General features: G+C 43.4%; 1 protein-coding gene across 7 annotated transcripts in view; it reads left to right on the top strand.

The window, feature by feature from the left end:
- GALNT13 (polypeptide N-acetylgalactosaminyltransferase 13) overlaps positions 1-15,928 on the top strand; it is a 184,684-nt gene that overhangs the window by 137,610 nt on the left and 31,146 nt on the right. For all 7 annotated transcript variants that reach the window (XR_012717354.1, XR_012717353.1, XM_075284489.1 and 4 more), the window contains exon 9: positions 468-566. Coding sequence is in view for 5 of the 7 variants with exons in the window: in XM_075284489.1 (XP_075140590.1) it covers positions 468-566 (99 nt within the window). In the remaining 2 variants the exon portion in view is untranslated. The remainder of the gene's footprint in view (positions 1-467; positions 567-15,928) is intronic.

The following is a 15,928-nucleotide window of genomic DNA, read 5'->3' as shown; positions in this document are numbered from 1 at the left end:
TCGGTTGTCTATATAGTCCAGTGCAAAAATTTTAGGCAGGCGCAAAGTAAGAATGCTTAAGGGTTAATAGCTTAGTTTTGTGAAATGAATTGATTGAAGAAGATGGAAATGTAAGTGATGTTATGGCCCCCACAGATATAGCCGTGATGGCAACATCGTCCAGTCCGTCTGGGATGACATGAAGAGACAGACGGATTGGAGTAAACCTACATCCACAGAAGATCTACGCTTGGTTCTCCAGGATGGCGGCGGGAACAACCTCCCTGCCCAGTTCTGCCATGTCTGATTGACATGTTTTACTTTTTCCTGCTACCATGAGATCGATCGGCTTCTGCCCCCTGGTGGTCATCTTCCCTTCATCCGGATTAGGGATTGAACCAGACGAATTTATTATGTTGTGCTGCATACAAGGAACTTGTCCTATTACCCAGAAGGGTTTTCCTAATGCCATTGTCTTTACTTTATAGATTAGAAATGTGGAAACCAACCAATGTCTGGACAATATGGGCCGGAAAGAGAACGAAAAAGTCGGCATCTTCAATTGTCACGGCATGGGAGGAAATCAGGTCAGTTATGGGGGGCTAGAACCGAAGTGTGTAATGAAAGCGGTTCTTTGCCCTACTATTACTGGTATCCTATCCTTAATCTCAATGGGCACTGACTGCTACACTTTCTCTTATAACAAACAACACTTAGCATAAAACATAACTTTTAATGTCAAATATGGTCAGCTAAAATCTTTCAACGGTATAGCTAGGGCTAAAATTAGAATACATAACTCAATGAGAAAAGTAGGGAACACTATAGAGATATAGCTTTTTTGCAATGTTCCTAGATACTGCAGGGTAGTTCAGCTTAGGGGAGTGATAATCACAACTTAACAGGTGACGGTTAGCACTAAATAGGTGCCTAGATGATGATAATCTCACTGATACTGTAGCTGATAATGTTGTATAGAGTAAATACCTTCTTCCCCCCTACTGTTTTGATGCTGTTCACACTGCCCTAAAGCGTCCACTCAATAGCAAAGTTAACCTGACACCTAAACATATAACTAGTGTCCCTGTCCATTTGATAAATATGCCATTCTATAGGGTTCACACTAGATATGCTGTAAATAATTAATCTCTCTACGCGTTTCGATTACATATTCTCATCAGGAGAGGATAAGGAAAAATAATAAAGAAGATGTTGCGGTAAAAACCGCATTTCCCGGTTCCCCGATGGTGGGAGCCAGTACTCAGTGTCAGACGCTGACCGCTCTCATGCTGGGGTTTAAATAGAGCCCTAGCACTCTCACGGGCACGCCCACCATGCGTCATGCGGACCTCCACCAATGAGCTTGCAGAGTGTCCAAACAGGGGAAACTCCCCTTCCGTGGGCGTGTACATACTCCCGCGGCGCTCTGTTATCCAGCACTTATACTATACTATGACAGGAGGAAACCAGAACGTACGTGATTTCTCATATTTATGCAGGCAGAGTATCGGACTGGGGCTACAGTAAGTCCTATTACTGGTGACATCAAGTGGGCATCGGGCTTACAATATCTGATTTTAGTCTCGCATCATTAGATCATTTAGACCCTAATAACATATCAGAGACATAGTTTATATCTCCAAGATGCGATACCATATTTAGGACTGGAGGAGGTTATCGATCTATTATTAAGCCGTTCGACACCTACATTGTGATCTTACATCCTGATCACAGTCTCTATCCTGCAGTGACCGATCCTACAGGAAAAACGCAGCCCCCCCACTGCCAGTGTGAATTGTGCTTATAATGATGCTTTGAAAAACTCAATCAATCAAGCTAGGTACCTAGTAGTCATGTATGGTTCTAACTTCTGATAAATGTGTGAACAATGTTCAGCACGAACACCTCTAAGATGACCATATATAACTAGGGTGTTCACACTAACACTTGTAGCTGGTTAGAGATGAATATATCCCTGGTCAATGCGGTTCAGGTTCCTACTATCAATGTGAATAGGGTCTAAACCAGATTCACCAAAGATAACCCAAAACCACAAAGTCTCCACATTAACCCTCATGACTGGTCACACATGGGTATGTCTCTGATTCAAAGAACATATCTCCAGCCAATTCTACTTGATTCAAAAATAAAAAATCAATAAGGCTGAAACCAAACTTGATTTTTGTCATTCTTTATCATTGCACAAACATCACAACTGGTTACACCTCCTCCATGACCGATCCTACAGGAAAAACGCAACCCCCCATTGCCAGTGTGAATAGTGCTTATAATGATGCTTTAAAAAACTCAATCAATCAAGCTAGGTACCTAGTGGTCATGTATGGTTCTGACTTCTGATATATGTGTGAACAATGTTCAACATGAACACCTATAAGATGACCATATATAACTAGGGTGTTCACATTAACACTTGTAGCTGGTTAGAGACGAATATATCCCTGGTCAATGCGGTTCAGGTTCCTACTATCAATGTGAATAGGGTCTAAACCAGATTCACCAAAGATAACCCAAAACCACAAAGTCTCCACATTAACCCTCATGACTGGTCACACATGGGTATGTCTCTGATTCAAAGAACATATCTCCAGCCAATTCTACTTGATTCAAAAATAAAAAATCAATAAGGCTGAAACCAAACGTGATTTTTGTCATTCTTTATCATTGCACAAACATCACAACTGGTTGCACCTCTTCCATATACACTGCCTATTCATAATTTAGATAAATGGGGCAAAGGAAATCTGGTCATTAAGACCTTTAGGTTTTACACATTCAAATTTAAAAATCCATCTCGCCTCATGTTGTAAAAGGAGGCGGTCCCAGTCACCACCCCTTACTGGTTCAGGTATATGCTCGATCCCTTGGAATTTCAAAACTCCAGGGTTCCCCCCATGACATTGCCACACATGATTGGAGAGGGTCTTGTCTTCTTTTCTATTTACATAGCCCACATGTTCAAGGACCCTCTTTTTTAGTTCCCGTCGGGTCTTACCAACATAGTTCAGTGGGCACGGACATGTGACGCAATAAATCACTCCTGCCGTCCGGCAGTTTATGAACTGTCTCGTATCATAAAACCTATTTGTTGTCACACTCAATACCGAGTTCCCTTTTTGAATATAATCACATGCTCTACATGTACCACATTTGTACGTGCCTTGTGGAATATCTCGGTTTAGCCATGTCCTTTCGGGAACAGTGGGTCTAAGATGACTATGGACCAAAAGATCCCATAAATTTTTACCTCTCCTGTAAGTGACACTCGGTGTATCGTTTATAAGGGGTTTCACCTCTGGGTCCATTGTAAGAATATCCCAATAAGATCTCAAAATACCTAAAACACTTTTGTATCCACGGTCATAGCTGCCTATTAACCTGACCACCCTATTGTTATCTCTCAAATGTTGTCTTGGTGTCAGTAATTCCGCTCTATTACTGCACTCTGCAAACTCCTTTGCTTCAGAAAGCAGTGAGTCAGGATAACCACGTTGTTTAAATCTGGCTCCCAAGTCATGTGATTTCTGATGGAAATCCTGCAAATCGGAGCAGTTCCTGCGAACCCGCAGGAATTGTCCTTTAGGTATCCCCCTTCTTAGGGGTGCCGGATGGTAGCTATCCCATCTGAGGAGGGAATTCGTGGCTGTTTCTTTACGAAAAAGACTTGTTTCTAATCTGCCAGATTTATCAATAGTGACCGTGATATCCAAAAACGTTATGGTGACCGGGTCAATGGTTGAGGTAAATCTCATATTGATGTCATTGATGTTTAATTTTTCAACGAAAGCATGGAAGCTCTCAACTGTACCTGTCCACAACACTAACACGTCATCAATATAACGTAACCATAGCGAGATATCTGGAGTCCACTGTTCGTGCTGATCTGTAAAGACTAGGCGCTCCTCCCACCAGCCTAAAAATAAATTTGCATATGTCGGGGCCGCTGAACTCCCCATAGCGGTCCCCCGCTGCTGGTGGAAGAAGCGCCCGTCAAATGTAAAATATTTCCTAGTCAGCACGAACTCCAATAACTCCAAGATAAACTCGCCATGGTCTGTAAGTTGTGTTCTCCTGCTCTGTAGGAAGTACCTAATAGCTGCACATCCCTTGTCATGCGGGATCAAGCTATAAAGCGCCTCTACGTCTAGAGACGCCAGAAAAGAATTAGGTGGAAGATGGACGTCCTGTAACTGTCTCAGGACATCCATCGTGTCTCGGGCATAGGAGGAAAGTGATGACACAAATGGACGTAGTACCTTATCCAAATAGATACTCGTCCCCTGTGTTAGTCCCCCTATGCCCGAGACTATGGGTCTTCCTTTAAGAGGTGACACCCCTTTATGGAGCTTGGGGAGACTGTAAAACGTAGGTACAGTGGGGGATTTATTTTCCATGAACATCAGTTCCTTGTTACTTATTAGGCCTTTATCAAACGCCCTCTTTAAGATAGAATATAGTTCTTTTTTGAAAATGCTCGTGGGATTTCGGTCAAGGACTCTATAGGTGTCCCGGTCCTCCAAGAGTGACAGGCACATTTTCACATATATTTCACGATCCATAACAATGACGTTCCCGCCTTTGTCTGACGGCTTGATAACGATTTCTCCGTTGTTCGATAGATCTTTTAAAGAGGACCTTTCACCATATCTGGGCACAGGCAGTGTTATATACTGCCAGAAAGCTGACAGTGCGCTGAATTCAGCGCACTGTCGGCTTTCCCGATCCGTGCCCGGTGTAAAGCGCTATCGGTCCCGGTACCGTAGCGCTTTACAGTCAGAAGGGCGTTTCTGACCATTAGCCAGGAACGTCCTTCTGCCTCGCGGCGCCTATCGCGCTGTGCTGTGGAGCGGGGAGGAACGCCCCCTCCCTCTCCTGATAATACTCGTCTACGGACAAGCTGTGTGAGCAGAGGGAGGGGGGAGTTCCTCCCCGCTCCACAGCACAGCGCGATTGGCGCCGCGAGGCAGAAGGACGTCTCTGGCTAATGGTCAGAAACGCCCTTCTAACCATAGAAGAGCTACGGTACCGGGCCGTAAGCTCTTCACACCGGGCACAGATCGGGAAAGCCGACAGTGCGCTGAATTCAGCGCACTGTCAGCTTTCTGGCAGTATATAGAACTGCCTGTGCCCGGATATGGTGAAAGGTCCTCTTTAATGCCGTCATCTCGGTATGTGTCAGATTATTGCCTTTAACTAGATCAGATGTCCTAAGTCTAGTCAGATCTCTGATTACCATCTGTTCAAAAATTTCTATGGACCCACTCTCATTCACTGGGGGTGCACTGGTACTTTTTGGTTGGAGATCAGTGAGGGACCTGACTTCCTCAATTCCCTCCCCCTCCCTCCATAGTTCTTCAAGTAACCTAAGATTCTCCAGATCTTCAGGATCAATACCCATTTCCTCACACTCTCCAACCAAAAAGTACCAGTGCACCCCCAGTGAATGAGAGTGGGTCCATAGAAATTTTTGAACAGATGGTAATCAGAGATCTGACTAGACTTAGGACATCTGATCTAGTTAAAGGCAATAATCTGACACATACCGAGATGACGGCATTAAAAGATCTATCGAACAACGGAGAAATCGTTATCAAGCCGTCAGACAAAGGCGGGAACGTCATTGTTATGGATCGTGAAATATATGTGAAAATGTGCCTGTCACTCTTGGAGGACCGGGACACCTATAGAGTCCTTGACCGAAATCCCACGAGCATTTTCAAAAAAGAACTAGATTCTATCTTAAAGAGGGCGTTTGATAAAGGCCTAATAAGTAACAAGGAACTGATGTTCATGGAAAATAAATCCCCCACTGTACCTACGTTTTACAGTCTCCCCAAGCTCCATAAAGGGGTGTCACCTCTTAAAGGAAGACCCATAGTCTCGGGCATAGGGGGACTAACACAGGGGACGAGTATCTATTTGGATAAGGTACTACGTCCATTTGTGTCATCACTTTCCTCCTATGCCCGAGACACGATGGATGTCCTGAGACAGTTACAGGACGTCCATCTTCCACCTAATTCTTTTCTGGCGTCTCTAGACGTAGAGGCGCTTTATAGCTCGATCCCGCATGACAAGGGATGTGCAGCTATTAGGTACTTCCTACAGAGCAGGAGAACACAACTTACAGACCATGGCGAGTTTATCTTGGAGTTATTGGAGTTCGTGCTGACTAGGAATTATTTTACATTTGACGGGCGCTTCTTCCACCAGCAGCGGGGGACCGCTATGGGGAGTTCAGCGGCCCCGACATATGCAAATTTATTTTTAGGCTGGTGGGAGGAGCGCCTAGTCTTTACAGATCAGCACGAACAGTGGACTCCAGATATCTCGCTATGGTTACGTTATATTGATGACGTGTTAGTGTTGTGGACAGGTACAGTTGAGAGCTTCCATGCTTTCGTTGAAAAATTGAACATCAACGACATCAATATGAGATTTACCTCAACCATTGACCCGGTCACCATAACGTTTTTGGATATCACGGTCACTATTGATAAATCTGGCAGATTAGAAACAAGTCTTTTTCGTAAAGAAACAGCCACGAATTCCCTCCTCAGATGGGATAGCTACCATCCGGCACCCCTAAGAAGGGGGATACCTAAAGGACAATTCCTGCGGGTTCGCAGGAACTGCTCCGATTTGCAGGATTTCCATCAGAAATCACATGACTTGGGAGCCAGATTTAAACAACGTGGTTATCCTGACTCACTGCTTTCTGAAGCAAAGGAGTTTGCAGAGTGCAGTAATAGAGCGGAATTACTGACACCAAGACAACATTTGAGAGATAACAATAGGGTGGTCAGGTTAATAGGCAGCTATGACCGTGGATACAAAAGTGTTTTAGGTATTTTGAGATCTTATTGGGATATTCTTACAATGGACCCAGAGGTGAAACCCCTTATAAACGATACACCGAGTGTCACTTACAGGAGAGGCAAAAATTTACGGGATCTTTTGGTCCATAGTCATCTTAGACCCACTGTTCCCGAAAGGACATGGCTAAACCGAGATATTCCACAAGGCACGTACAAATGTGGTACATGTAGAGCATGTGATTATATTCAAAAAAGGAACTCGGTATTGAGTGTGACAACAAATAGGTTTTATGATACGAGACAGTTCATAAACTGCCGGACGGCAGGAGTGATTTATTGCGTCACATGTCCGTGCCCACTGAACTATGTTGGTAAGACCCGACGGGAACTAAAAAAGAGGGTCCTTGAACATGTGGGCTATGTAAATAGAAAAGAAGACAAGACCCTCTCCAATCATGTGTGGCAATGTCATGGGGGGAACCCTGGAGTTTTGAAATTCCAAGGGATCGAGCATATACCTGAACCAGTAAGGGGTGGTGACTGGGACCGCCTCCTTTTACAACATGAGGCGAGATGGATTTTTAAATTTGAATGTGTAAAACCTAAAGGTCTTAATGACCAGATTTCCTTTGCCCCATTTATCTAAATTATGAATAGGCAGTGTATATGGAAGAGGTGCAACCAGTTGTGATGTTTGTGCAATGATAAAGAATGACAAAAATCACATTTGGTTTCAGCCTTATTGATTTTTTATTTTTGAATCAAGTTGAATTGGCTGGAGATATGTTCTTTGAATCAGAGACATACCCATGTGTGACCAGTCATGAGGGTTAATGTGGAGACTTTGTGGTTTTGGGTTATCCGTGGTGAATCTGGTTTAGACCCTATTCACATTGATAGTAGGAACCTGAACCGCATTGACCAGGGATATATTCATCTCTAACCAGCTACAAGTGTTAATGTGAACACCCTAGTTATATATGGTCATCTTATAGGTGTTCATGTTGAACATTGTTCACACATATATCAGAAGTCAGAACCATACATGACTACTAGGTACCTAGCTTGATTGATTGAGTTTTTTAAAGCATCATTACAGTCCTATGAAAAAGTTTGGGCACCCCTATTAATCTTAATCATTTTTAGTTCTAAATATTTTGGTGTTTGCAGCAGCCATTTCAGTTTGATATATCTAATAACTGATGGACACAGTAATATTTCAGGATTGAAATGAGGTTTATTGTACTAACAGAAAATGTGCAATATGCATTAAACCAAAATTTGACCGGTGCAAAAGTATGGGCATCTCAACAGAAAAGTGACATTAATATTTAGTAGATCCTCCTTTTGCAAAGATAACAGCCTCTAGTCGCTTCCTGTAGATTTTAATCAGTTCCTGGATCCTGGATAAAGGTATTTTGGACAAACAATTCAAGTTCAGTTAAGTTAGATGGTCGCCGAGCATGGACAGCCCGCTTCAAATCATCCCACAGATGTTCAATGATATTCAGGTCTGGGGAATGGGATGGCCATTCCAGAACATTGTAATTGTTCCTCTGCATGAATGCCTGAGGATTTGGAGCAGTGTTTTGGATCATTGTCTTGCTGAAATATCCATCCCCGGCGTAACTTCAACTTCGTCACTGATTCTTGAACATTATTCTCAAGAATCTGCTGATACTGAGTGGAATCCATGCGACCCTCAACTTTAACAAGATTCCCGATGCCGGCATTGGCCACACAGCCCCAAAGCATGATGGAACCTCCACCAAATTTTACAGTGGGTAGCATGTGTTTTTCTTGGAATGCTGTTTCTTTTTGGACGCCATGCATAACGCCTTTTTTTATAACCAAACAACTCAATTTTTGTTTCCAAAATGAAGCTGCCTTGTCCAAATGTGCTTTTTCATACCTCAGGCAACTCTATTTGTGGCGTACGTGCAGAAACGGCTTCTTTCTCATCACTCTCCCATACAGCTTCTATTTGTGCAAAGTGCGCTGTATAGTTGACCGATGCACAGTGACACCATCTGCAGCAAGATGATGCTGCAGCTCTTTGGAGGTGGTCTGTGGATTGTCCTTGACTGTTCTCACCATTCTTCTTCTCTGCCTTTCTGATATTTTTCTTGGCCTGCCACTTCTGGGCTTAACAAGAACTGTCCCTGTGCTCTTCCATTTCCTTACTATGTTCCTCACAGTGGAAACTGACAGGTTAAATCTCTGAGACAACGTTTTGTATCCTTCCCCTGAACAACTATGTTGAACAATCTTTGTTTTCAGATCATTTGAGAGCGGGCTGTCCATGTTCGGCGACCATCAAACTTAACTGAACTTGAATTGTTTTGTAGAAAGAAATGGTCCAAAATACCTTCATCCAGGATCCAGGAACTGATTAAAAGCTACAGGAAGCGACTAGAGGCTGTTATCTTTGCAAAAGGAGGATGTACTAAATATTAATGTCACTTTTCTGTTGAGGTGCCCATATTTTTGCACCGGTCAAATTTTGGTTTAATGCATATTGCGCATTTTCTGTTAGTACAATAAACCTCATTTCAATCCTGAAATATTACTGTGTCCATCAGTTATTAGATATATCAAACTGAAATGGCTGTTGCAAACACCAAAATATTTAGAACTAAAAATGATTAAGATTAATAGGGGTGCCCAAACTTTTTCATAGGACTGTATAAGCACTATTCACACTGACAGTGGGGGGTTGCGTTTTTCCTGTAGGATCGGTCATGGAAGAGGTGCAACCAGTTGTGATGTTTGTGCAATGATAAAGAATGACAAAAATCAAATTTGGTCTCAGCCTTATTGATTTTTTATTTTTTATTTTTGAATCAAGTAGAATTGGCTGGAGATATGTTCTTTGTATCAGAGACATACCCATGTGTGACCAGTCATGAGGGTTAATGTGGAGACTTTGTTTTGGGTTATCTTTGGTGAATCTGGTTTAGACCCTATTCACATTGATAGTAGGAACCTGAACCGCATTGACCAGGGATATATTCATCTCTAACCAGCTACAAGTGTTAGTGTGAACACCCTAGTTATATATGGTCATCTTAGAGGTGTTCGTGCTGAACATTGTTCACACATGTATCAGAAGTTAGAACCATACATGACTACTAGGTACCTAGCTTGATTGATTGAGTTCTTCAAAGCATCATTATAAGCACAATTCACACTGGCAGTGGGGGGGTTGCGTTTTTCCTGTAGGATCGGTCACTGCAGGATAGGGACTGTGATCAGGATGTAAGATCACAATGTAGGTGTCGAACGGCTTAATAATAGATCGATAACCTCCTCCAGTCCTAAATATGGTATCGCATCTTGGAGATAAAAAATATGTCTCTGATATGTTATTAGGGTCTAAATGATCCAATGATGCGAGACTAAAATCAGATATTGTAAGCCCGATGCCCACTTGATGGCCCCAGTAATAGGACTTACTGTAGCCCCAGTCCGATACTCTGCCTGCATAAATATGAGAAATCACGTACGTTCTGGTTTCCTCCTGTCATAGTATAGTATAAGTGCTGGATAACAGAGCGCCGCGGGAGTATGTACACGCCCACGGAAGGGGAGTTTCCCCTGTTTGGACACTCTGCAAGCTCATTGGTGGAGGTCCGCATGACGCATGGTGGGCGTGCCCGTGAGAGTGCTAGGGCTCTATTTAAACCCCAGCATGAGAGCGGTCAGCGTCTGACACTGAGTACTGGCTCCCACCATCGGGGAACCGGGAAATGCGGTTTTTACCGCAACATCTTCTTTATTATTTTTCCTTATCCTCTCCTGATGAGAATATGTAATCGAAACGCGTAGAGAGATTAATTATTTACAGCATATCTAGTGTGAACCCTATAGAATGGCATATTTATCAAATGGACAGGGACACTAGTTATATGTTTAGGTGTCAGGTTAACTTTGTTATTGAGTGGACGCTTTAGGGCAGTGTGAACAGCATCAAAACAGTAGGGGGGAAGAAGGTATTTACTCTATACAACATTATCAGCTACAGTATCAGTGAGATTATCATCATCTAGGCACCTATTTAGTGCTAACCGTCACCTGTTAAATTGTGATTATCACTCCCCTAAGCTGAACTACCCTGCAGTATCTAGGAACATTGCAAAAAAGCTATATCTCTATAGTGTTCCCTACTTTTCTCATTGAGTTATGTATTCTAATTTTAGCCCTAGCTATACCGTTGAAAGATTTTAGCTGACCATATTTGATATGAAAAGTTATGTTTTATGCTAAGTGTTGTTTGTTATCCTATCCTTAGGATATGTCATCTGCGGAGGTGTGACAACCGGGACCCCTGCAGATCAGCTGTTTCGGGCCGGCATGACTTCTAGTAACTCTGATTGTCATTACAGTAAAATATGTTATTCAGGCTCATATACCGCAGCCTATTATAGTCTATGGGACAACGTTGCAGTACGTAAACCCACCATTACATATGTATGGTGATTAAGTGGCACAGCTCCCGGCTATCACTGGGGAAGGGGGGCAAGCGGTCGTGATCTGCAAGGGTTAAATCTGAAGATTTCGACACAGTTAGGATTTTTTCTCTAGCCCCCACCATTCCTGAGCAATCAGCGCTGTTATGTTACTTTCATCACCCAATATGCTAATTAAACTCTCTACGATCAGGTGGGCGGTCTTAGACGGGATGAGATCACTTAGGTCCCACCCACCTGACAGTAGACAGCCTAATTAGCATATTGGGTGTCGAAACACAAAATACATGACTGCTCAAGAGCACTGAGGGAACAGAAAAAAATTAAACTGTGTTGGAATCAATGGGATGTTGGCTATTTATCCACCAAATATGTCCAATTAGTTCTGACAGTCTAGGCAAACCTCCCCGTCACAAGAGGAATGGTACCGCCCAGTTGTCAATTTATCAACTTAATATATTTCTAGGAGGAACAATAGGGGAACGTCACAATGTGGAATGATAACGACAGATCCATAATGATCCTACTAATATTAGAAATGTGAAAGTTTGTGTGTTTGGATGTTTAGACTCCCCCAATGGCTGAACGGATTGGCGTGAGATTTGACACATGCCTACATGGCCACCAGGAAGGAAAGATAGGCTACTTCGTATACCGCTCCAGCCCCCGAAATCCTGAACGTTACCGGCGAAAGTCTGAGGGAATAGGTAGTGGGGCCGCCGTTGGAGTTTGTATGTAAAGCACTGGTGGGTGGTGTTACGTGCCGCGGACGGGTCTGGCTGCTGTGTATGGATGGGAGTGGCGCCCTTGGTTGCGGCATGGCGGGGAAACTGCCTCAACACTGCTACGCATGCAGGGGGAAGGAGGACGGTGGCGCGGGGGAGGCTGGGGTTGCATAGGAGGTGATTTGTGCTGGGAGTACTGATGAAGTCGCGGGTAATGCTAGTTGTATTATAAGGAGTACAGGTATTGAGTTCTGTAGTCAAACGTGTCAGGAGAGGCGGCCGATCCGCTGTACTGGTAAATTCGTATATTTTGTCCCATAGGGGCAACAAGGTGGCTCAGTGGTTAGCACTACAGCCTTGCAGCGCTGGAGTCCTGAGCTTGAATCCCACCAGGAATAAAATCTGCAAGGAGTTTGTATGTTCTCCCCATGTTTGCGTGGATTTTCTCCCATTCTACAAAGACATACTGATAGGAAAAAAATGCACATAGTGATCCCTGTATGGGCCTCACAATCTATATTAAATAAGATATAAATTTTGTCCCATAATAAATATATAATAATAATAATATCTCAGCATAAAGTGACAAAATTCATGGCGCTTGACTTAAAAAACGCCTCCGCTAATTGTATTCACGAAGCAAGTCGTATTATTTTTCTGAATAATTGATGCGAGTTGATAAATTAAACAGATTTAGGATAATGGATTCGGGTCACACTGTTGCCAAAAATGAAAATGTGCCTCCGTTATAATTATTGGGTGCAGTTTCTGAGAAGTGACTGTCCCTGATTTACACGTCTCGGCAGCCTTTGTGATTTACAGTCGTCACTGGGGAGATCGGCTGCTCCATCTTCTCCTGGCGCCGATGGCCTGCATTGCTTCATTTTTCTTCCATGTTCATTCCATAGGGAGTTGGTTCTGCTGGAGCTGCAACGAAGAGATTTTGCCTCTAACATCTGCACTACGGGCGCAATCTGAATATTTCCCTGACTGGTCTGGTCACCCAGTGCCGAATCTAATTTTTTAAAGAATTTTTTGCAGTAGAGTTTTTATTTTTAATACACCTACCTGTCACATCTGCCACTGTATTTTTGCACTGTAGTCTGTAACTATCCACTTTCTTATATTACAGTCTGACTGACCAAGTTACCCTTTAAGTACTGGAATCTCAATTTTGTTAAAAATATCTTCTGTATATATATATATATATATATATATATATATATATATATATATATATATACACTCACCGGCCACTTTATTAGGTACACCATGCTAGTAACGGGTTGGACCCCCTTTTGCCTTCAGAACTGCCTCAATTCTTCGTGGCATAGATACAACAAGGTGCTGGAAGCATTCCTCAGAGATTTTGGTCCATATTGACATGATGGCATCACACAGTTGCAGTCGCAGATTTGTCGGCTGCACATCCATGATGCGAATCTCCCGTTCCACCACATCCCAAAGATGCTCTATTGGATTGAGATCTGGTGACTGTGGAGGCCATTGGAGTACAGTGAACTCATTGTCATGTTCAAGAAACCAGTCTGAGATGATTCCAGCTTTATGACATGGCATTGCATTATCCTGCTGAAAGTAGCCATCAGATGTTGGGTACATTGTGGTCATAAAGGGATGGACATGGTCAGCAACAATACTCAGGTAGGCTTTGGCGTTGCAACGATGCTCAATTGGTACCAAGGGGCCCAAAGAGTGCCAAGAAAATATTCCCCACACCATGACACCACCACCACCAGCCTGAACCGTTGATACAAGGCAGGATGGATCCATGCTTTCATGTTGTTGACGCCAAATTCTGACCCTACCATCCGAATGTCGCAGCAGAAATCGAGACTCATCAGACCAGGTAACGTTTTTCCAATCTTCAGTTGTCCAATTTCGATGAGCTTGTGCAAATTGTAGCCTCAGTTTCCTGTTCTTAGCTGAAAGGAGTGGCACCCGGTGTGGTCTTCTGCTGCTGTAGCCCATCTGCCTCAAAGTTCGACGTACCGTGCGTTCAGAGATGCTCTTCTGGCTACCTTGGTTGTAACGGGTGGCTATTTGAGTCACTGTTGCCTTTCTATCAGCTCGAACCAGTCTGGCCATTCTCCTCTGACCTCTGGCATCAACAACGCATTTCCGCCCACAGAACTGCCGCTCACTGGATGTTTTTTCTTTTTCGGACCATTCTCTGTAAACCCTAGAGATGGTTGTGCGTGAAAATCCCAGTAGATCAGCAGTTTCTGAAATACTCAGACCAGCCCTTCTGGCACCAACAACCATGCCACGTTCAAAGGCACTCAAATCACCTTTCTTCCCCATACTGATGCTCGGTTTGAACTGCAGGAGATTGTCTTGACCATGTCTACATGCCTAAATGCACTGAGTTGCCGCCATGTGATTGGCTGATTAGAAATTAAGTGTTAACGAGCAGTTGGACAGGTGTACCTAATAAAGTGGCCGGTGAGTGTATATATTAATATACACACTGTTGTACTTGCCATCAATGCTCCACTGTCATCTGTTACTGTACACTGTCTTACATTACAGTCTGACATGCCGGGTCAGTGTGCTCTTAATAATTGCCATTACATGGGAAGAATATGCAAATCTGACTTCCATGATGTAATTAGGATGCCAGTGCCTCAGGCATGCACACCAATAGAGGGCGCTGACTGAGAATGTGCAAGTCTATCTTCCATGATGTAATTAGGAAGACAGAGTCTTGGGCAAGCAAACCAATAGAGGGCGCTCCCTTTAACATTATGCTGACCTTCTCAGAGGCCTTTGTTTGCAATGATGTTGGGATTATACCAGATACAGTCTTCTCAGCCAAGGACAGCTGTTTCGATGTATTTGCATCTCGTCAGCTTGGCGCAAAGAGGACTGACCTGGCAGAGGTGAGAGGCTTAGACAGGGTTGAGGGGATATCGTCACTCCATAGGGAGAGACCACCATTTAGCTGTGTGGAGTCTTATTAAGCCATGGGAACATGGGAAGAATATGCAAATCTGCCATTACATCATCCATTGTTGTTACCCACTTTTCTCCAGACCATAAATAGGAATGGGGGGAGAAGCTCTGCCTCACTGTATTGTGACTGTCCACTGTTTTACATTATAGTCTGACTGGCCTGGTCACCCTTTGAGTGTCAAATTTCATCTAGTTGAATTTTTTTTTTTCTTCAAATACCCCTATGATCAAACCTGCCATCTCTACTCCACTGGAGCCTGTGACTATCCACTGAATAGTCTGAGAATGTACAATTTTAGGCAGGAATACATCTCTTCAAGATTGAGCAACCCATGCAATAAAGGACTTAAATTTCTTTCTAACCACTACAGGCGTATCTTCAAGATCCTAAAAGCAATATTTGTAACAGCGGATCCCCCATCTACAATGTTACATTTATAAGACCCTCAAAGTAAAGGTTGCCCACCTAAGGCAAGATGGTGGCTCCTACAATAATGTACTGGAATTGGCCTGTAGGCTGATACATTTCTATAACCCAGCAAGTGATGTTTTTAGAATTATTCCTACCAATAAAAAAAACAGCAATTTAGATATTAGACTGGTAAAAGAGCATGCCTACCATACAGGCCGACCTTGTGGTTCTTATAAGGATACATTGCTTACTTTAAAGGTTGGTGACAATTTGGGCAAGGTTCCCCTCTCTATAGTTTCCCAAACCAGTGTCCATAACGGAAAGGGGTCCTGGTTTAATCTGCTATGGGCCCCCATGTCAACATACGATTAGAGATGAGCGAAAACTGTTCGGATCAGCCGATCCGAACAGCACGCTCCCATAGAAATGAATGAAAGCACCTGTGACGCCGGCCGGCCACCGACAAAGTCAGCGTCACAGGTGCTTCCATTCATTTCTATGGGAGCGTGCTGTTCGGATCGGCTGATCCGAAGA

The sequence above is a fragment of the Leptodactylus fuscus genome, chromosome 8 (genome assembly GCF_031893055.1).
Source record: "Leptodactylus fuscus isolate aLepFus1 chromosome 8, aLepFus1.hap2, whole genome shotgun sequence".
Taxonomy (NCBI): Eukaryota; Metazoa; Chordata; class Amphibia; order Anura; family Leptodactylidae; genus Leptodactylus; species Leptodactylus fuscus.
Note: the sequence above shows the minus strand (reverse complement) of the source record. Positions and strands in the feature narration are given on the sequence as shown.